Raw genomic sequence first — 22,864 nt, forward strand, 5'->3', positions numbered from 1 at the left:
TCTCATTTTATTGTACAAAAAATAATAATTTTAAATACTTTATTCTACAAAGAACTTTATACACTACTATGAGCAAAAAATGGTACATTTTCCATAATTTTTAAATTTTTAATTTATTCCTCAAATTCCCTGAACAAATCAGGTGAATACGTTGTTTCGGGCAAGATATTGGTTGAAAATTGGGTGGAAAACTCTCGAAGAATCAACGCATAATACTCAAAAAATATTCCTTGTTGACAGTTTGGCCAGTCGGAAGGAATTCAGAAACTGTCAACATAACCGTGATTTTACACATGTTTTGACCTGTTTTTTCGGACTCGGCTCACCTTTGCGACGATATTCGACCGATTGATCGTCTGTTTTCAGATCGTAAGCATAGATCCAAGGCTCATAGCCAATAATAATACGTTTCGCGATATACAGGTAGACGGAAAGCATTGTTTCTCAGAAGTTAACTCGACGCCGTTTTTTCGACAAGATATAGTGATTTTGGAACCAATAGTGCTTTCACTTTTCTGAGACCCAAATGATCTTTCAAAATTGTTTTCACTGTTCCTTCTGATATTCCAACGATGGCAGTAAGATCTCAGGGTGTTAATCGTCGGTTCTTAAGCACCAGTTCCTTTTGACGTGTTGATCAGCAGTTGATGCTGATGGCCGTCCTGGAGGTGGTTCGTCATCAACCAGTTTTATCAAGATATCTCAATTTTTACTCAAGTTACAGCTAACACGGAAGGACGGACAAACAGACAGTCACCCGTATTTCAACTCGCCTCTTCATCCAGATCGAATCGAAGATAGCTTATAAAGTATTACATAATTCAGTTATCTTTTATGGTCTGAACGAAGAAATCGCAAAAAAACCGCCTCATTTCGAACTGTAAACGAAAGCGATAAGCAATTGTGTTTCGAATTTCTGGCGGCCACCAACTTCTTTCTGTTCTTAGATCTTTAGAGAATGTGCACTGTAAATAAATTTAGCGACAATGAAGAGTTAATCGTCGATTTTGAAACAGAATACAGAGTTGTTCGGTGATAACACGAACAAAGATAAAACATATATTGGAGTTCCGATTGAAGCACGCTCTTTAACATACAACTTAAATAAGAATCATATATAAAAATATTATAGCATAAAATCATTCTCTCATGCAAACTTGTGGGTATTACCTGTTCAAAGTAATCGATTACGCGACTCAAAATAACAAAAGTAAGTAAGTACCTAAATTCTCAGCAAACGTCATAGCTTAAAATAAATATGTGTTCTATTTCGAAAGTACTGGAAAAACTCACTCTCTATTTGACTTTCTATTCCCAGCAAGAAAAATACCATAGTTTGCTAGTGACACTGTTGGAAATAAGTGAGTAGAACCATGAATTTTCCCCCGTATAATGAAATCGTATGGCAAACATTTTGTAGAAAAAGAATTTACATGTATGGATGTAAGTAATATAAGCAAATGATTCCAAATAAATTCAAAGAGCACCATTCCTTACGGAGTAGCTTTTCCAACTGGCCTCATTGTGCACTACATAATTTACATAGTAAATAATTGTATTGTGGTGGCGCATATTCAACCAGGACGGAATGCGATTACCATCTATGTCAACCTAAGGTAAATAATTGCCTTTTATTTTTTTGGTATTTTCAATACTTCCTACCCTTTCTTTTCTTACACATAGTTACTTGTGGGGGTTTCCCACCAAAATTGCACCGTAACATATTAATTTTTGCTCTCATTATAGGCTGTTGACCACAATGTTGTCGATGTAGCGTGGGTGCAGTGGTTGGTCACCTAATATTTATACCTTATACTCTTACTCTCGTTGGTCTTAGGAGTACTAATTCGAAATTAATAGCATAATTTACACGTTTCAGTCAAAAGAAAAAAGTGGACCTTAAAGAACAATACTAGAAATGTCATATATGAGTATGTCACCTTTCAATCTCAACTTTTTACTTAGAGCGATCATGAGTAACTATTTGAAAATATCGAGTCATGGGGTGAAAATAAGAATTGATTTGAAGGTGTCCATCTCAGTTATAATCAATCCAGTTGCCTTTAGAAACATTATTTTACAGATTTTCAAAAATTATTAAGAACTAAGTTCGGTTTTATGCCGCGATGTCTGAATTTGGTATTACCGCAAAACTAATACGGATGTATAAACTGACGTTGACTAATAACAAAAGTTCCGTCAGGATCGGGAAGAATCTCTCCGAGCCTTTCGATACCAAACGAAGTTTCAGACAAGGCGATTCCCTATCGTGCGACTTTTTCAACCTGCTTCTGGAGAAAATAGTTGGAGCTGCAGAGCTAGAGAGAGAAGGAAGAATATTCTATAAGAGTGTACAGCTGCTGGCGTATGCCGATGATATTGATATCATCGGCCTCAACACCCGCGCCGTTAGTTCTGCTTTCTCCAGGCTGGACAAGGAAGCAAAAGAAATGGGTCTGGCAGTGAACGAGGGCAAGACGAAATATCTCCTGTCATCAAACAAACAGTCGTCGCACTCGCGACTTGGCCCCCACGTCACTGTTGACAGTCATAACTTTGAAGTTGTAGATAATTTCGTCTATTTAGGAACCAGCGTTAACACCACCAACAATGTCAGCCTTGAAATCCAACGCAGGATAACTCTTGCCAACAGGTGCTACTTCGGACTAAGTAGGCAATTGAGAAGCAAAGTCCTCTCTCTTCAAACAAAAACCAAACTCTATAAGTCACTCATAATACCCGTCCTGTTATATGGTGCAGAGGCTTGGACGATGTCAACGATGAGTCGACGTTGCGAGTTTTCGAGAGAAAAGTTCTGCGAAAGATTTATGGTCCTTTGCGCGTTGGTCACGGCGAATATCGCATTCGATGGAACGATGAGCTGTACGAGATATACGACGACATTGACATAGTTCAGCGAATTAAAAGACAGCGGCTACGCTGGCTAGGTCATGTTGTCCGGATGGACGAAAACACTCCAGCTCTGAAAGTATTCGTCGCAGTACCCGCCGGGGGAAGCAGAGGAAGAGGAAGACCTCCACTCCGTTGGAAGGACCAAGTGGAGAAGGACCTGGCTTCGCTTGGAATATCCAATTGGCGCCACGTAGCGAAAAGAAGAAACGACTGGCGCGCTGTTGTTAACTCGGCTATAATCGCGTAAGCGGTGTCTACGCCAATTAAGAAGAAGAAGAAGTTCGGATACAACAGATCTTTAGATAAACTCCCAATTGGTGTTAATTAAAATACTCGTACATATATAGTACAGAGAACAAGATAGGTAAGAGTGCTGGCTCTTAGATCCAGTTTTGCTTTTTTTACTATGTACGCTTGGAAAATACTTGCTGAGTTTGGTAAACAGAAACATAGAGAGATATCACCGCAACCCATTTTGGACACGTCGGTCTAGATTGAGGAATAATTCTTCTCCCCTACTAAACATTTTCTTGAAATCCAACTTTGGTCTGATTTATGTACATCAGTTTCGTTTTGGAACAGAATTTCGCTATGTCCAGAACTCTTCCTGTTCCAACCGACAGACTAAAAATATTATGTGTATAGAGTTGTCATATCGTTTGGATCAACTTCATATCTGTTTACGTTTTCGGTATATAGAACCAAGAGAAGATTTGATTACTCGCTTTTTTCAACGTATTGACAGACATCCTGAAATGAAAATGAATGAATGAATCATCTTTATCACTTCGATATATTGTATAAAACCCTATATCTATCTCGATTTGTTTTAGATGCCACAAACAACCGGTAATTAAACCAAACTTGTATAATTTATACGAGAACATGTTGCAGGTCAATTGAAAAATTCTCGTCCTAACACATAGATGGTACTATTAAAATTAAATCCATATGATCACGGCCCAACCTTCAAAAAGTGTTTGTACAAAGTTTCGCATGTTGATTAAGTATTGCTTTTTGAAAGGAAAAAATACAGTTAAAGCAAATTTTTTGCTAGATGCCGAGTGGCCGGACACTGTCCAAAGAAAATCAACCATCAAGGATTGGCATGCTTGGTAAAACAAGCACCGAAGACGACGAACGCAGAGGACCCTCAAAAGAGGTTATTCTCGACGAAAACATGAAATAAGTCCACAAAATAATTTTGGATGAGTGAAAAATGAAGTTATTCCAGGTAGCAGACACTATAAAGATATCAACTGAAATAGTATATCTATTCATACACGAATATTAGGGTATAAGAAAACTCTGTGCTAAGTGGGTGCCTCTCGAGCTCACTTTTTAATGAAAAACAAAGATGAGTTGATGATTCGGAGCAGTATTTGGTGGTGTGAAAGCGTAATAAACCAGAATTTTTGCGTAGATATTTGGCAATGGATGAAACATGGCTCCATCATTTCAATCCGAAGTCCAATCGACAGTCATCCGAGTGGCGCTGCAAAGCTTTGGAATAACACAACAGTCGACTGGCAAAGTATTTTAAGTTGCGCACGGAAGAATTTTTATTGACTACCTTGGAAAAGAAAGGAAAGCTATTTTTTTATATTTTATAAATTACATAATGTTATTGTCACCAGTCAGTGGAAACGATGGAAAAAATTCATTAATTGAGCTTCGAATTGCTTCCGCATCTGCCGTATTCTGCAGATCTGGCCTCCAGCGACTAATTCCTGTTCTCAGGTCTCAAAAGAACGCTCGCTGGAAAGAAATTTTCGTCGAGTGAAGAGATCTTCGCCGATACAGCGGCTTATTTTGAAGCAAAAGACAAACAGTACTACAGAAATGGTATCGAAAAGTTGGAGGATCGTCAGTGTATCACCCTTGAAGGGAACTATGTTGACCTTTTGCAAACCATGATAGGCTGGGGACTTTTAAATTGACCTATTATGTGGCTTCTATTGAACATTGCTAAAAATTAGCCTAACTCTGGCTACTTGGAATGTAATATGCTTTGGTTTGCCAAAAACTTTCAATGAATTTGGAGGCGATCATTATTAAATAGATGGTTGCCGCCCCTTCTTTATGCAAATTTTAATATTGCAAATTTTATGCTAACTAATTAAAAAAACACAAACCGGAAATAGCAGGAAAACACTTAAACGCCCTAATGCTTCTTGGAATAAAGTACTTCCTATGTAAAAAAGTTAAAATAGAACATTCGGACCATAAAAACAATGACCTCAAAAAATATTCAAACGTACATATAATACATGCTAATAAATGATAATAAATAAGGCTATTATTTCTGCAAATTGATTTAATTCCAACTAAATGAGTTTGACCAAGTTCGCTTAAAACGTCAATAAATTGCGAGTATTCTCAAGTTTTCTTGCTAACTTTCCCATGCCTTAAGAAATAAGAGTAAGTACATGGTACATACATACATATAGTATATAGTTATAGGTATGTAAATAGGTACTCGTATAAAAGAAAAATTATTTAGAGCACTTTCTCGAGCGCTTTCAATAAATATTGATTTTCTTTGCTGCCTCGTACAATGTAAGCATGTACAGGTATGCATATTATACATTTGATGATTACACCGAGTCGTATTGCGTGATTTCTATGGTCACATAAAGTGTCAAGAAACTTGTGGGTAATGTGTCGGAATTCACGGCGCACTCAAATGCCTTTCCTCTCTCGGCCAAATCAAGCTTCAAATGCTAATTTCCATGGGCTCCGTTTGCGATTTATGCCAGTAATTAAGGTTATATGTTTTGGCATTTCAGGTATTGCTAGGAGCAACGAGAATGTAACCAAAAAATGTACGTACATATAGTTATTTACAGTTAATTACTCAAAGTTGTATATCTTGCGTTGCGTCGGGTCAGGCTACATTCGCATGCCTTAATGTACATAACTTTCGTTGAATCAGAGGACAATTTATCGCGCAGCAAAACATTTTTTTCCGAGTAATTAATAAAGCGTACCGTATGGGTACCTGAAAGGTGTGAGTTTGTGAATAAAATTTGTCAAAATAATGAGAAAATTATTTAAATAGTACAGCATTATATGATATATCTATATGTTAGCGCAAATAACTGCAAATCATATAATTTTATGATCGTCTAGTAGTCTAGTTGGATTTTGGGCTAAAATTTACAACTCTCAAGCATTAAGTAGTAAGATAGTTTCAAGGATACAAGTATATTTTGGTTCCTAAAACAATCCCAAAAAATAGTAAATTGAATAAAATCAAAGACACATTTCTCAAAAGAAGGATCTGCGCAATATACTTATATACTAACGGTGGAAGGGACTGGATAGGAGAAAAGAATAAAAATAATTTCAGATTTTATTAACAGAGTAAAATTTTATGGAAAATGCTACTAGATCTATCATCTTGATACATTTTATTCTTCAGAGAAATTAACGCCACCTTGATGCGGGACTATGTTTCACCCATTTTCAGAAATAAATTTAATCCAAAAACGGTTTTATTAGTGATATCCACTAACCAGCTCAGTCAGGAAAAAAATTATTTATCTTATCCTTGACAAGTAGTCGACTGCCTAATCGTTTTAGAGAGAGTTTCCCTTAAGCGCAGTAGACTAGCATCTCAGTTCAATGAGGAATATATAAAGAAAGAGTACCGAAATTTGCGGATTTCTTACTATATACATATATAGATATATATATCGCTCATTTGCTGCAAGACCGGCATAAGTCAAAAAAATCGATTCTCCAGAAAACGCGTTTAAAGTTTTCAACTGACTACAACCTTACACGGTGACTCCAACCTTACACCTCTTCTCAAGCGGAGCATATAAGAGGTATTCATATGAATTTTTCACTCAACATGAAGTATGATATAACGAACAATTCTGCAGCATTAACTCAAAAATCACGTTTTTTGATTTATTCCGGTCTTGCAGCAAATGAGCGATATATACTTACTGTATCTTTTACTTTACATATCCCCACAGAAAAATGTATATCGGTGGCCAATCGCCCGCCCAAAACTTGAAATAAACTGCTCACCGAAGTGTTCTTTCAATAAATCTATAGATAGAGATGTGTGGGAAGTGGCGACGTCTTGTTGAAAGCAAATGTCGCGAAATCCGGAGCTTGAATTTTAGGCATCAAATAGTCGGTTATCATGGTGCGATAACGGTCGCCACTGACGATTACGTTCTCATCATTTTTGAAGAAATGTGGACCTTTGATTCCACACCCACAAAACACACCAAACCGTTGTTTTTTCTGGATGAAATGGTAGCTCTTGAAGCTCTTCGGGTTGCTCTTCGTCGTTTTCTCTTCAATAAACTGCTTTTTTGCTTGCATTCATAAGCTTAACGATCAAAATCAAATTCTTGTATGGGAAACTTTTTTATTTAACAAGGTACCTTCACCAAATTCGGTATGGACTATTCTTCAAATCATCAGCACAATCTCCGATGAAATTGTTCAGATTGAATCACTATAGTGTATAGCTACCATACAAACAGACCGATCACAATAAACTTTTTGTAAGAAAACTTGAACTTGTAAAGCTTATTTTAGCTTAACGTATTTTTTTTTTTTTTGTTTTTTGTTTCTTTTTGGGTCCATTACATTACTTTCGGTTAAGTTAAACTTCCCTGGGGCTAATGTAGAAAGGATAGTTAAAGCAAAATCACAATATTGTCTCAGTAATTTCCAAGTTTATCAATACTAATAGTTTGTTTGATAAATTCCATCGAGATCCATATATTATCGAGTATGCCCATGAAACCTGAAAAAAAAAATTCAAATGCTTTTGTTCGCTTTGAAACAACCATAAAAGAAATTTTAGGCAACTTCTGCCTTCCACCATATCGTTTGGTTATATTTTAGTCACTTTATACACCCCTTCCACCCCGACAATTGGTATCGAACTATTATTAGCACAATTTTCGATGAGTGCAATGACATGTTGGCCTATAACGAATACAAAACGAGCTTATGCAGCTTTAACGTATCAGAATTAATGCCATCATGAGACTTACGGCTCTGTAACGAATTTCTTAAGTCGCTACATACCGTCAACAACGAAATGTACATACGTCACACGCAACATCGACAAGCAACAGCGTCGGTCGCAAAAGTCAAACTGTCGATTAAAGTGGGCTACGGAGCACCAACACACAAGGGGTTGCGGTCGCCTAACGCAATATGTACATGGAAACTTCCACTGTATAGGATGTAGACGTTCGTAAAACAGAAAATGGAACAGCAGGGTAAGACCTACACCACCGGAAACTGGTGCCCGTTGAACTCTATCGTTAAACTTTGTATTGCCGGTGGTGGCGATAAATGCTATGACCAAAGCTGGGTAGTTTGGCCCGTAGGTGTTTCCAAAAGTAAAAACTAAAAGTAAATAGGGATAAGGAGGGATGAAGGAAAATTTGTATGAAAAAGAAATTAGTGTGCTAAATAGCGGGCAGCCAACATAAGACGACAACAAAACCTAAAACTCTTAAGCGGTATGCGGCCACGTAGAGCGGGTGACGCTAGTTACTCGTTGGACGGATCGGGTACACGTATATGTATGAAGATTTCTCGGCACTTTTACTTTTACTGCGCCCACACTACCAGCCATTCGGGGAACTGTAATCAAGGCATACGATGGTAGGGTTCGGCACTCGTGCAACCCAATTGACGAATTAGAAAGCAAATAGTTAACATTAATGAAACTAACTGCGGACTTCACTACTAAGAATACCCTCCAACCGTCCCAACAACTAAAGCATACAGCTCACGCAAGCGTCCAAAACCAGAGCGCGTCAAATGGGAGCATGTACTGTATTCATTTGTTGCTATTTTAGCCACACCGTCGCTTGTGCGCCTAAAAGCACTGCAGCTTTGTTGGTGAAGTCTGCGACCAAGTAGTGGTCAGTTCATTCTGAACCGCCTAATTGAACGGACGTGATTGCGCAAACGAAGTACTTAGTTCGACCACAACATTTAACCGTTAAATGTTGCTTGCGGCGAATGTGTGTTTGAATAAAACTGGAAATACAAAAACAACTCACTAAGTGCATTTAATAAATAAATAAATAAAATATTTATTAGAAGAAATACTGTGTGCCTGTGCATTAGCATTAGTAGATAAAAATCTGCCGTTGAGTTGAGAAACTTCACACCTTGCTACCCTTCTTCCCTATTGTTGCACTTCCGGTGGTAAATGAATTTCAAAATGCGTACTTGCGGCATGAGTTTGGTCAAGTACATACTGTTCGCCTTCAATATCATTTTTGCGGTAAGTAAATATTATTGTTAATTGCCTAGTTCATAAGCAAGATAAAAGGCAAAGCAATAAGGTGGTCGAGTATATGAATGTGGGGTGTATTCATTAATGATTGTCATTCAAAGTAAATATTTATTAATGAAGGGGAATGTCCTGTACGTACGCGTGTGGCCGTATGTAAATTACGATGAGTGGCTATGTGCAGCGGTGCACGTCATTAATTTACTGTACATATTTGTAATTAACACTAACAGGACATTAAGGCAACAACAACGCTTTTAACAATTTTAACCAAACTAGCTGATTCATTCAAATTTGTAGAGATTTCTAACGTGATAAAAAAATATAATTACCTTAAGGAGCTACATGGTTTTCCTTGGGTAAAAACAAACTTTTTTCAAAAAAATTGTTCACATATAAAAAATGAAATATTTTATATATTAACTAGAGGACACGCCCAAGTTTTACTGTAGCTGTTACATAGGTAGTCCTATTAATACCATCTATATGATTTCTATTAGTTAGATTATAAATATTATTTAAGGAATAATCGCATTTTTGGTGAAGCAACTTGTATTAGTTTACAAACAAATTAATCATAAAGAATTTCGTGCGTTAAGAAAGAATTGGTTTTTGGGGTAAAAATACTATTGAATTTGGGCTGTGCATCAGTGAAATCAATCGAGTCCAATCGATTGTCAGCCTAGTGGACTGCATATTAAGAAACGGTTCTCAAGCGTGAAAAGACAAAAAATCGGCTGGCAAGGTTATGGCATCAGTCTTTTGGGATGCCCGTGGTATATTATTCATCGAATGATAAATGAGCCAGTTTTAATTCATTGCATTGTGCATTTGATTGCAGTTCTATTCTACCATTCCCAATATTTAGCAATTTTATTATTTTTCAGGAAGGATCAGTTTGAAATTGTACGCATATACATATGTATTCATCGTTCCCGTTTAAATATTGCATTGCTCTGTGCAATGCTTCGAAAAGATTTCTGTATATCTCAAATTTTAATAGACCTTTTTATCAACACTTCAGTTATGCCACTATTTTTTATGCCAGACCTTTTGCAATTGTAAATTGCCTGTCAAGATACCCCCTCCAATAGTTAGCAGGTAAGAAAAAAATATTATAGGTACCCATAGATGTATTGAATGACCCAATTTATTACTTAAGAACGAACAACTCTGTCTACAATATGAAAACTTGATCTACATATGTCGCCTTTTACTTTGGCATCGTTTTGTTGAATGCATGTTTACGCCAATTTAAGGTTTGAATATTGGATACTGCGATGGTAGCGCCATCCATCGGTCAGACATTTAAAATTAGCAATTAATTACAAATGAAAAGTTAATTTAAAAAAAAACCTTTTCCAGTGGACCAAATTGTAAATCTAAACCATTCTCGAATCTTCTTGAACATACACACAAAATTTCATCAAAATCGGTCCATCCGTTTAGGAGCAGTTCAAATGCAAACACACGGTCAGAAGATTTATATATATAAAAGATAAATGAAATAACAAACATACACTATTAACAAAGAAACTCCGAAAATTTTCAAAAAAAATATTTTAAACTCTGCCATTGTCATTTCCAGTGACCCCTCCGAAAAAGATGCACCCGCGTTGGCAGGATAATTCCTTACAGAATCATCAAAAGTGAAAAAATACGAGTTTTAGTTGAAACCTTAACTTAAAACTTGGGCGAAGGAAAAAAACTGAAAATTGGATTTTTGGCAGACATTTTTATAAAAAGAAACATGAAAATTGCACGACATTTTTTTATAGTTGTAATTGAAAACAAAATCCTTCAAGTCTTTAAGAATTGTATCTCAAAGGCTTATGTAAAATTTCATGAAGATCGGTTGAGTAGTTCTCGAGAAATCCTACCAACCTATTTCAAAAACACAGTTTCGAGAAAAACGCGTTTAAAGACGGCGCACTTAGCCTAGCTAGACTCGAGCGCACAATTTCCCAGGCTGCATCTCCGAAACTATCATTCTGATCAGCTTGAAAGTTTAGGACAATGTTTCAGAGCTGTTGAAAAATTTAATAAGACAATAAAAATTTATATTTTTTGAAGCCCGCAAACCCATGTAACACCTTAAGAAACAAACTAGTGTATAAATTAGTTAAAATTTTAGAGTGTACATATTTATACATATTTTAAGAATATACAATACAATTTTGAAGAAAAAATATTAAAAATGTTTTGATTTACACGCCAGCTCTGACGACGCTCAAAAATGTTTCCTATGCGGAGGTCACGACCCGCGACGCGAAATAATACGCTCACCAGAAGTTTCCTTCAATAAAAATTGATTATTACATTAGCAGTATGGTATATAGCTCCGCTTTGTTGGAACCATATCGACCACATCAACATGCACCAATTCTAGCACGAAAAAGTCATTAATCATTACTCTATAGTGTTCGCATTGACTGCAATATTATGGCCGGCAAACGAAATGGGAAACCAAACTGAGTATAACTCAAGTAACTGCTGCCAAAAAGAACAGTCTTGGGGAGTCTTTATCACTAACATAATTATATATGTGGTCCAAAGCGTTCAATAAAGGTCGGGAAGTCATCGAAAACTTCCCCCCTGCGTGTCGTCCATCCGCCTCTGTTAAGACGATAACATGGAAAAGCGTTGTGTTGGCATCAGAGAGATAGCAGAGGATTGCAAAATCTCTTAGGTGTCGACTGCACACATTTTGGTTAATGTTTTTGGTGTGAAGAAATATTCCAGTTGGGTAAACCCTTCAAAAGGTTAATTACAAATATTAAGGGAAAAATAATTTACGGCCGACCTGAGATCAAAAGAAGGAAGGGGAGGGGCGTGGCTTCATTTTTAAGTGATAAGTATGGTTTATCTCAATTTCCGGTAAAACTACCAGTCTTATAGGAAAAAGTTTTAAAATGATATAGGTAATGTATTGTATGCATACTTTTTTCACCTAACCTCAAAATTTATGTGAAAAATTCAATTAACCAAAATGTTTGCGTTTCTTATTTTCATGTTGTAAAAAAAATTGTTTTATTCGCGAAATTCGAATTTACATTCTTATGGCCCAAACAAACTAAATTTTTCAATTTAAAATATTTATTATTCTTGTTTAAATTGACATAATACCGTATAAAACCCCTAATTATAAATCAAATCAGCCGAAGTCAAAAAACCAAATTTTTTTCTCTTGTGGGGAATAGACTGGAATTTGATATTGATTTATCTATAGAAAAACATACAGTTAATTGTAAAAAAGATGTTCAAAACACTTAATTCCTTAAAAATAAATTAATAATACTTTTGTAGGTTTTTTAAACTATGTAACGGGTTTTTTCAAAACGATTCTACAAAAGTAGACCGATAGGGACAGCAAACGACGCCATATTTTTTCCTGCCCTTTTGACATTTCTCTTTAGTAAGATTTGACACTTTATCACCGAAAGAATTATTAAATTTACTACCAAAATTCGGAGTCAATGGACTCAACTTTAAGAGCGCTACGTTCAATTTATGGTCATCATAATCGTCCTGTCAGATCAACAATTAACAGTCTAGTGAAAAATGTGAATTAACAGGCACAGACTTTTTCCTGTGCTACGTCAATTCTATGGTCTATGCCAAAAAAGCCCGATACTATTGACGAACTTCGTACGAATATCGAACGAGAAATTACAGCAGTATCGGCCGATTTATGCTTGAAAACCGTCGAAAATTGGGTTCGACGTCTGGACTTCTGCAAGCGTGCCCGTGATGGCTATGCAAAATAAATCGAGTTCCATACATATTGGCATCGAATGTCCTTTTCACACGAATAATTCATTCATAGACTTTTTAACTTTTATAGCGCTATTATTAGTATGTTGAACTGTAAAGAGAACTATATCTAAATAAAAATAAGAAAAAATGATAACTTCGTCTGCAGCGAAGCTTTAATACCATTTACAAGTGAATTTTCTATAGCAGAAGATCTTAAACTTAATTTTGATCGGTAACTTTGTATGGCAGCTACATACTATAGTGGTCCGATGAGAAAATATGTGCGGAGATTAGACTTTGGGCAGTAAATCATGACAAATTTCGTCGTGAATATATCTTGCCAAATGAAGATTTTTTCCTCACAAGGACTTAATATTCAGTTGAATTGCTGCTGTATATAAAATAGATGTCCGCTACCGGCGGTGCCAACAAATAGGCGATTTCTTGAAAATCTCAGAAATTAGGAGTCTAGTTCGCTTATATACAGTCGGACAGACAGACGAGCATAGTTAAATCGACATAACTCGTTCCGTGACGAACTTAGTATATCCTTTTTAGGGTAGATATTATTATTACTTGCTTAAATAAAAATATATATAATATTTATATAAAAATGTATGTAAGTATACAGGGGTCAATTAGAAAAGCACACGGTTGCATAGATTTACTAGAAGCGCGGCATGTCATGCCATTGTTAATACCACACGCAATACCTATCCATATACAATATACATATGTACATAACAATGTATGTATATATGTATATATTTCTGCTGTATGCAATGTGCATGATTTTTTTATGACATGCCTTAACTGTGACATTAGGAGCCCCGTCAAAACTAACTGCGCCATATATTAAGGAAATTTGTTGTAATAAGAGTTTGGATTTGAGATAAACACGAATAATAAAGCGCACAATAATGGTCACTAGCAATTGGGCACTGGCGCAAAGCCAATGCAAATTCAGTTGTACCTTTCATGTGGCACCAATGGACATTTATCGCAAATTCTCATCTGACATTGAACTAACCTTTCAAGCGCAGTTCGTTAGTGAGTACTTTGCCTTATGTGCATTTAAATATTTCATAAGAAAAACAATTTTTTTTACTGCCTTTATTGCCACATACGCCCAGGCTAATAATTTACGTTGCTGATCAATAACAAATCCATTTGAATAACAATACATTAGTTGCAACGATTTTTATCGAATTATTTGATATTCATTTACAGATATCAGGGCTCGGTATTTTAATAGCCGGTGCGGTTGTCCTTGCCGATGTCAACCAATTCAGTCACTTTGTCGAGGGTAGAGTGACGGCGCCACCCATTGTGCTGATTGTGACCGGTTTAATCATATTCCTCATTGCATCGTTGGGTTGTTTTGGCGCCATCAAGGAGTCACCAACACTACTGCTCACCGTAAGTGATTGTTATTTAGAGCATATGAGGGATTTATTAATTTAATTTATTTTCCTCTCCATCTCTCTCTCTCTCTTTTTCAGTATGCCGTGCTGCTCGCCATCATCTTTATTGTTGAGTTAGCCGTGGGCATTGCCGCAGCTGTTTTCAAGGCGGACCTGGAAATGATGCTTAAGAACTCACTGCAAGAGTCTATAAAACGTTCAAATCATGAGGATATGATGGCTTGGGATAATGTGCAGCGGAAGTTGATGTGTTGCGGTGTCGACAACCCAGCCGATTGGCGTACACTTAGCCTCAATAAAACTCTGCCGGCCAGCTGCTGTCGTGAAAAATACATAGATGAAGCCGTTGGACACTGTACTGAGTCGTTGGCGTTGGGCGTTGATAAGTATTTTCAGGTAAATACATGCAGTAGTTAAAAACAAAGTTTAATGTTCAAAATTGTTTTTGTTTTCACTTAACTATTTTTTTCACTTAACAGGAGGGTTGCGTGGGCAAACTTAGAGAGCGAATCGATAAGAACGCGGTCATTTTAATTGGTGTGGGTATTGGTATTGCCTTCATACAAATACTGGGCATTATACTGGCATGCTATCTGGCTTCCACAATACGTCACGAACGCATGAAGTAAATATGAGGCAAACGAGGTTAGTCAATTAGACGCGGTTAAGCTGCCTTTGTATATAAAATTAAGTTCTATTGAATTGAGGTCAACCAAGAATTATTAATTTGTAAGGCATTAAATGTGTGATTTTATGTGTGTTTTCGAAATTAAACAGAAGCAACGGTTTCGATTTAAATAGTGAAAATTTAAGCAACTACCATACGTTTTCAAAAAATGTATTTTTAAAAAATCGGTTTTGTTTATTTTATTTTATTTTAGGTACTTATTACAAAATTGAAGAATGTACCAAAAACACGAATATCACCAACAAGGCAACTAATCATAAGCAATACTCATCTCTACAGCAATAACAAAAAGGACAAATCATCAATTCCAAATCATATCTATATATGTATAAACTTATATAGATATTTGCAAACAGCGGAGTAGCGATGACATTAAAGATTACGGATCATCTTTGCGCAGCCATTGTTAGGCTGCACTTATTTCAGTTTTTGTTTACACTTTCAGATATTCAGAAATCACCGTCCACAATTATTCTAAATACTATTTAATATACAAAATATGATAAAGAAATGCTTATAAATGTATTGTTGCTTTTTATATGTTAAATAAATAAAAAAATTTCTTAAATAAATAACCACAACGAATAATTTTTTCATCTTACAAGAGAAAATACCGGATTTTAACCAGTTAACATCCGGTTTAAACCGTAAAAAGATACTTGAAGTTGCAACCGGAAATTTATATTGAGGATCACAGTTTGAAATCAATTTTTCATAAAGTTTTAATTTTGCGAATTTTCTAACTATCCGTTCCGATTCCATTTCATATTTTGTTATAAAGCTACAGTGACATCTAACGCTTTTTATGTGTAACTTTTGCAGCGTACGTTCAGGCGGTGCTAAAATATCAATATGTGCACGGGCGCCAAACAGCTGATTTTGGAAAAATTATAAATAAAGAAATTGGACAAATTTTGCCAAAAAAGGTTTAACTTAAGTGAATATTAATATGCATATGCGAGGTATGCATCTGCTTTCTTGCATTTTTATGCCAAATGAGTGCGTGTGTAGGACAAATGGAACCGAGCAATGTAATTGAAGTCATCTTCCAACTCCCGGTACATAGTATGAGTTTTTGAAATTATATCTTCAGAGTTTATGTAAGAAATCGTTTGCGAGCGTAAACCAGCTTTTGGAACTTAACGGTACAAGATAAAATGCAACGAATTAGTTATAGGACCAATGCTTGTTATTCTTTAACAAGAACCATCGATGCATGTACACACATACATGTAAAGCAATTCCACACAAAATTAGATTAACCTCATACCAAGGAAGATTTGTTGGATATCCAGAATTTTGTTAAACTTGCAGTATTCTAAATTCACTATGTGTTATTTATTTAAATGGAATTTAGTGTTACATTTTAATTATCTAGATAGATATTTTAAACAGAAATAAATTAACGTCTAGCACTTACCGGACATACTTAAATATGAGGGATTTTGTTTTTACGATGCAACGAGAATAGAAGCAACAGATAATGGGGTGTGCAGATATTCCGTGGTAAGAATTTTATTAATTTTTTATAAATACACTTTCATTTATTAATTTTTATAACATTATAATATACTATTTTTACAACCACTTCACACTTTCCTTCAATTAAGAGAAAACACAACGCACAAAGCCTTTCCCACTACGCCGCCATTTTTACAGAGCACACATTATAAAATGACGTGGTGTGCAATTTCATTTGAAGATTTTTTTTTTTCATTTTTTATAAATACACTTTCATTAATTAACTTTTTTAATATAAGAATATACTATTTTCACAACCACTTCACATCTTCCTTCAATTACGGGAAAATTGCACACACAACACACAAAGCCTCCGCACCTACGCTGCCATTTGCAGAACGACGTATTATACAATTTTCTTCTCACTTTCACATATTGGCACATTATGTCCACTATTGCTCCTGATTTCACTGACACATATTACAAAATAAATAATTTAAATAACTTCTTTGAAATCAATTTTGAATGAATGAAATTACTAGATGAAAGCTCGCATCTTTCAATTTTCACCGACGCGCGAAAGTACCGTTTGAATTTAGTGACGTAAAGAATGCACTAGTGTTGCAATAACAACAGATATTTGCTAAGAACCGGATATCCACTTTGTGTCAAGTTAAACGGATATGGTTACTCAAAAATTCGGTTTTGAACCGGATGTTCTTATATAAGTTTGAATAAAATGTAATAATTCTTTAAGCGGCAGTCAGAATTTTACTGTATTTATCTGAGACTGTCAACATATAAACTTTTTTATGTTATTTGCAACATAAAATTCAAAAGCATTTTACAAATAATTTTTTTATTGTACCGATTACACAATTGCTTGACATCTTCAGCAATTTATTGCCGACGTAAAGTGGTGCATTCAGTGAAAGAAAAGCCATGGTACCGCGCCGAACAGCTGATCTTAAAAACACAACATAAGTAAACTGGCGCATTATACAACTTGAAGTTAAAATAAAATCATTGAAATGAGTGCTGAAACTAAAGTAAAGTATTTATGGGATTGTGCAAAAGTTTTGGAGCCCGAAAATCATACAAAAAAATTACTAAAATCATATTTTATGACAAACTGTCGCAAGCTTGCAAAAGCTAACATTTATCTACCAAAGGACAAGTTCTCACAGAACACAATGTGCCCCCGTTGCTGCAGCAAATGGAGTGAAACAAATTATAAAATGTTTTTGAAGCCACAACAAATTGCCTATTCCACTAAAGCAAAAAAGCAAATCGAGAAATTAAATGAAGCAAAAACAAGCATTGAAAAACGAAGAGCACTAACCAGAAAACAGCGCAAGAGGGCCAAATGGTTACAGAAACGCGTTTTAAGCAGTGTGGTGAGTAACTAATGGAATTAAGTTATCAAATTTATCTTTTATAAATATAATATTCCAGGTTATTGAATGCGAGCTCTGCCAACATAAGACCTCAATAAAGCTGGAGAAACCTGGTAAAACAGAAAATGATAGCGAAAATAAAGACAATATAGATTTAGAAGAAATCGCAACTCCTGAATCAATTACAACCACACTAGTTAACGCAAAAAAGAAAAAGAAGAAAATCAAGGATAAAACAGCTGGACTAAAAGTTGACAAAACCAAAAATTTAACAAAATTAAATGACAAAAAGCAAATTGAACCTAGTATACTTAAGCAAAAAGTACCAACAGCTACAAACACATCAAAGCCGCAGCCAATTAATAAAGTTGCGGCTAAAATAAATCCTTCAAATAAAGCAACAACTAAACCCACCACCAATCTTGGTCAGCCGCTCAAAGCTAAAAAACAAAAACAGAAAAAAGCTAAACCTACGAATATAGCAACAAAGGCGGTACAATCTAAAACACAACAACAAAATTCACTACTACAACTGGCAGCTTTACTAAAATCCCAAACTGCAACTAAATCTGCTACTAATGCGACGCAGAAGAGATTGGAATCGTTACTTAAATAGGTACCTCAAGTAGAAAGTAGTATAATTATAGTCATTAAACTAGTAAATGTATAGTAGATAAACATATCATATTTGTATTTTTATACAAAATTACTGTTAAGAAAAAATTAAACAAAATTACAAACAGAAAAAGTAGTTAATCTTATTTATGCCACTACATTTTTTTGACTAAAGAAAAAAAAACAACTATTTGTTTTTATTATTTTGAGTGAATTTTAGTACGAAATATGCTAGAACTTTGTTACTTTTGTTTCAGCTTATTGGATTACGATCCATCAATGCAACATCAGATATTTGTGATTCATAGTCCTTTAATATATATTTACTATTTTTATACCCTGCACAGGGTATATTAAGTTTGCACCGAAGTTTGTAACACACAGAAGGAAACTTCGGAGACCATATACAATATATACATACAAGTATAAAATAGAATAGAAATAAGATGAGGTGTGCACCGCAACCTTGGGTCTAATATGTCCTCTCCTCCATTACATGTATTCACAAGGCCCAGCACTCCGACGAATACCAGAAACTTTCTGGGCGCTATCGAGGTTATGTGACCCCTGCCCACATAAATGGATCCAAGAAACTTGATTCTGGGTATACAAATCGCTGGACAATCTAGATTTAGGTATTCTGGAGTTTCCGGTTCCATGTCGTAAAACCGGCAGTTTGCATAAGAATCCATAGCATTCTGAATTTATCTCGGGAGAGGTATATCATATCTCTGAACCTTGCTAGATTGTTACCTGCCAATAGCAGCTGAGCATAGCGCATACCTATTGCTATTTTTATCTACCTAATCTCTCCTCCGTGAGGAGAGTAGCTCTCTTAAGCCTTCCTAAACACTGTTCCAATTATAGCAATTTAATCTCATAATCTCTTGCTGAGATCGATACGCTGGTTACAATAGTTGCGTTGGAGATTAATTTCTGCACACTGACTTATGGCAAAGACTTCTGGTTGAAGCCGTTAAAACAACAACAACAACTTCTGGTTGAAAACAGTTCGAAAAACATCCCATGGGTATGGAAAGCTTGGTATGCGGTACCGCAATGCCTGCTCCAATGTCCTCCGGTGTAAACCACTTAATAGAGCTGCCCATCAATATTAAACCAAGTGTGGAAACACTCCAGTCCACAAGTTTACCCTCTTTGTAACATCGTCTCTTTGAAAAAGCGCCAGTGGTGTATCTTCCTCTAAGGCCTACATTTATTGAGACACATTTATCATCCCTTTTCCATACCCCTCTGTTGTCATGAGCAGAATGGTATGCTTCGCCGTCTGTCTGATCACTAAGTGGAGCGGTGTGACTTAAGTGCTGCCATTGGACAAGTGCGCATTGTCCCAGAGGCGCAGATGCAGGCAAGTTTTGGAAGATATAGCGGTCATAACGCTGTCATACAAACTGATCAATGTAAATCTAGTCCTTGTATATAATACTTTTTTATCTCCGAAGGTATTGTTTAGATCGGACTGCAAAGCTTAAAGCTATCATGCAATCTGATCCATCAAAATGGAAGTAAGTGTCTGTTTAAACCCTATTTTACACCTGTGAAGGGTATTGTGGTTAGCTTGAGTGCAGCTGAAGTTAACATTTTTTCTTTTTTATATACCAATATATTATATAATAGTTATATGAACAATATTGCAAGCATACATACATACAAAAAATTCTTTTTTAAAGTCTTCTTCAAAACGATTCGATTAGTGAACAGTGTTAATGAAGTTTTTAAGTAATTATATAAAGAGGAAGACCAAACTCCAATGCGAATTGCGGTTTATTCGACACGAAAAATATCTGTAACTCCCCATATACATTTGTATGTACGTATATTTATATTTTGAAAAAAAAAGATAATAAAATCAACGTGAACACGCAAAAAACCTGTTGTTGTTAGGCAACTACTATTGACAGCAGACATAGACATTTACTTAATAGCTAAAGTGTGTTGGAGATGGAGTCGGGGAGACAATAAACCACTTGGTCTTTGGCCAGTAAACCAAGCAGCTGCATGTGGCACGCTCACATGTAAGCAAACATAAATATATTGCAGACATTCTCTGGTCAAAGCAATCAATGAGCCAAAGTCAAGGCTGCAGAACGAGAACTTTGAATCTAAGAACAACAACTAAGCGCGCTGTAGAAAGTGCGGATATGCCCATGTGTGTGAATGTTTATATTTGCTAAGTGCAAATATACACAACTCCACTCTATGGAGCTTTACTTTGTACCTGTTTCTACAATACACTAATAGACGTTCAATATTGTTGTTTTTTCTCTGTGAGAAATCGAGATACGGCCATATTTTGCAATCAAAGACATCAAACTCGGCTATAAGAATTTTCCAATGAAAATTTGCCCATTAACCATTTTTTTAACCGTTTGCGTCTTGTATGTAATAGGCCAATGGAGCTTCTGTGTGAAAGTTGATAACTGGTCTACATGCGTAGATTTATGTTTATGATTGTTGGCATGCCTGTTTTTATTTATTTAACTGTATTTGCGAGAGATTTAAATATGTTTGCCTTAGGGTAGATCAACAAGTGCAAAGATGTTTATGTATATACGTTAAAAGTAAATATTAAAAGTTTTATAAAAAAAATCTTTTTGAGATATGGTTCTGAAAATTTTTTGCACGTTTTTTCTCCCTAAGAGACCTATGGACAACTTTTTTATATAAGGAGAAGTTTGACACGGAGTTTTGTTAAACGTATTATTACTGGTGATGAGTCTTGGATCACCCGGAAACGAAATATCGTGACAAAGGTGAAGCCGAAAAAACACGTTAAAGCAGGTCAAAAATCAGGGTTATGTTGACAGTTTTCTTTGATTATCGAGTTGTGGTGCACTCCGAGTATCTTCCGACCAGCCAAATTGTGAACAAGGAAGCTATTCGTAAAACGAGGATCGAAAAATGGGTCGGCAACTCTTGGTTTTTGTACCACGATATATGCACCCACAAATTTTCTACCAATATCCTGCGCAACCACCGTACGCGCCTGATTTAGCTCCGTATGACTTCTGGCTATTCAGCAAACACAAACGATCTATCCGGGGAAACTGTTTTGAAATTATGAACAAAGTCTTAACATTTTTTGCTCATAGTAGTATGTACATGCCTTATAAACTGACTAATCAAGCGAGTTTAATTTTTTTTATTATTAAAAATTCTGCATCAAAGTATTTGAACATATGTTTTCTGTTTATTTCAAATAACGGTATGAAATAAATATATGCACACTGAAAAAAAAAATTAATTGTGTCAATTTCATAATTTTTTTGCTTCACTGCCACAAAAAGGCGAAAAAAGACACACATCAAAGCGGTACTTTGACAGTTATTAACGCAATATTTGCTTGCTTCGTATATGTGGTTTATAAGCAGCTTCTTTAAATGTCTGATATTCTTTTTTTATTGTTTTCTTCTTTTCCAACTTGTTTTTATTTTTTGGTGACCACAAACTTAGTTCTTAACATTTCATCAGTAATGATTGTGGAGTTGCCAAACTGGATATATACATACATACATATGGATGGACATAGATGTACATACATATGTATATTGCATGTAAGTTGTGGACCCGAGTTGAAAAAATCCTAAAATTGCTTGCGTACGTAGAAAATTTCTTACACAAATAGAATTCTGAATATGTGTTTAGATTAGGCACCTCTTGTTGTTAAATAAATTATTTTTATTAGGCAAATTACTGTATTTTGAATAATGCCTCTATGAAAAGAATGAATATTGTGCACATGCGTGCAAATATGCAGGCATACATTTGTATACGCTATACATATATAATAATTCTTTTTTTTTTAATTTATTTTAGTGCAAATTTTATTGCTGATTTATAAACCTACAAAAAATGATGAGCATACATACATACACACATACACTTGCTTACATATTTCCATATAAACATCTGACCGACACGCAAACTTCTCTCAGTTACTTAACTTCCAAAGGTTTTTTAAAAAAGATTAACATTCATTTCGATACACCTGAAAGCCATCATGCTATCTTCATATCAGTTATTTGTATGAATAAATACATATAAGTTTTTGTCTGCGCATGTGTAAATGTGTATATGTGTATGATATGTGCAGACATACTCGTATGTTCATAAGAACATCCTTGGCCTGCGCTTAGCGACGACCTTCTGCGTTTGCTTTTCTCGCCGTTCTAGAGCCGCCATTCGATTTGCCGATGACCACCTCTTTCCCGCCTTCAAAGCGTTCGAAATCTCAAATCGGTGCACATCAAATCGGTTAGTCTGCTTGCAGTCCACATTATTGTGCCTACATATGCATTTA

General features: G+C 35.5%; 3 protein-coding genes across 3 annotated transcripts in view; all 3 read left to right on the top strand.

The window, feature by feature from the left end:
- The first annotated feature begins 8,820 nt into the window (after positions 1-8,820).
- On the top strand, positions 8,821-15,651 carry LOC105233498 (CD63 antigen). The gene is made up of 5 exons (XM_049452263.1): positions 8,821-9,193; positions 14,189-14,377; positions 14,461-14,778; positions 14,862-15,027; positions 15,264-15,651. Exons 1-4 carry the CDS (start codon positions 9,119-9,121, stop codon positions 15,009-15,011), a joined length of 732 nt encoding a protein of 243 aa, XP_049308220.1. The 5' UTR covers positions 8,821-9,118; the 3' UTR covers positions 15,012-15,027; positions 15,264-15,651.
- Positions 15,652-17,478: 1,827 nt separating this feature from the next.
- Positions 17,479-18,634, top strand: LOC125777427 (uncharacterized). Its single transcript, XM_049452257.1, has 2 exons — positions 17,479-17,928; positions 17,987-18,634. The coding sequence occupies exons 1-2, from the start codon at positions 17,563-17,565 to the stop codon at positions 18,542-18,544; spliced, it is 924 nt and encodes a 307-aa protein (XP_049308214.1). The 5' UTR covers positions 17,479-17,562; the 3' UTR covers positions 18,545-18,634.
- Positions 18,432-22,864, top strand: part of LOC105233499 (uncharacterized) — a 35,202-nt gene continuing 30,769 nt past the window's right edge. Inside the window, exon 1 of the mRNA XM_049452249.1 lies at positions 18,432-18,544. The gene's annotated coding sequence lies outside the window, so the exon portion shown is untranslated. The remainder of the gene's footprint in view (positions 18,545-22,864) is intronic.

Source organism: Bactrocera dorsalis, chromosome 3, assembly GCF_023373825.1.
Source record: "Bactrocera dorsalis isolate Fly_Bdor chromosome 3, ASM2337382v1, whole genome shotgun sequence".
Classification (NCBI taxonomy): domain Eukaryota; kingdom Metazoa; phylum Arthropoda; class Insecta; order Diptera; family Tephritidae; genus Bactrocera; species Bactrocera dorsalis.

Coding starts and splice junctions, on each gene's coding strand:
- LOC105233498 (XM_049452263.1), top strand. CDS start 9,119: ATGAATTTCAAAATGCGTACTTGCGGCATGAGTTTGGTCAAGTACATA. Junction 9,194..14,188: donor CCTTCAATATCATTTTTGCG/GTAAGTAAATAT, acceptor ATTCATTTACAG/ATATCAGGGCTCGGTATTTT. Junction 14,378..14,460: donor CACCAACACTACTGCTCACC/GTAAGTGATTGT, acceptor TCTCTTTTTCAG/TATGCCGTGCTGCTCGCCAT.
- LOC125777427 (XM_049452257.1), top strand. CDS start 17,563: ATGAGTGCTGAAACTAAAGTAAAGTATTTATGGGATTGTGCAAAAGTT. Junction 17,929..17,986: donor AACGCGTTTTAAGCAGTGTG/GTGAGTAACTAA, acceptor ATAATATTCCAG/GTTATTGAATGCGAGCTCTG.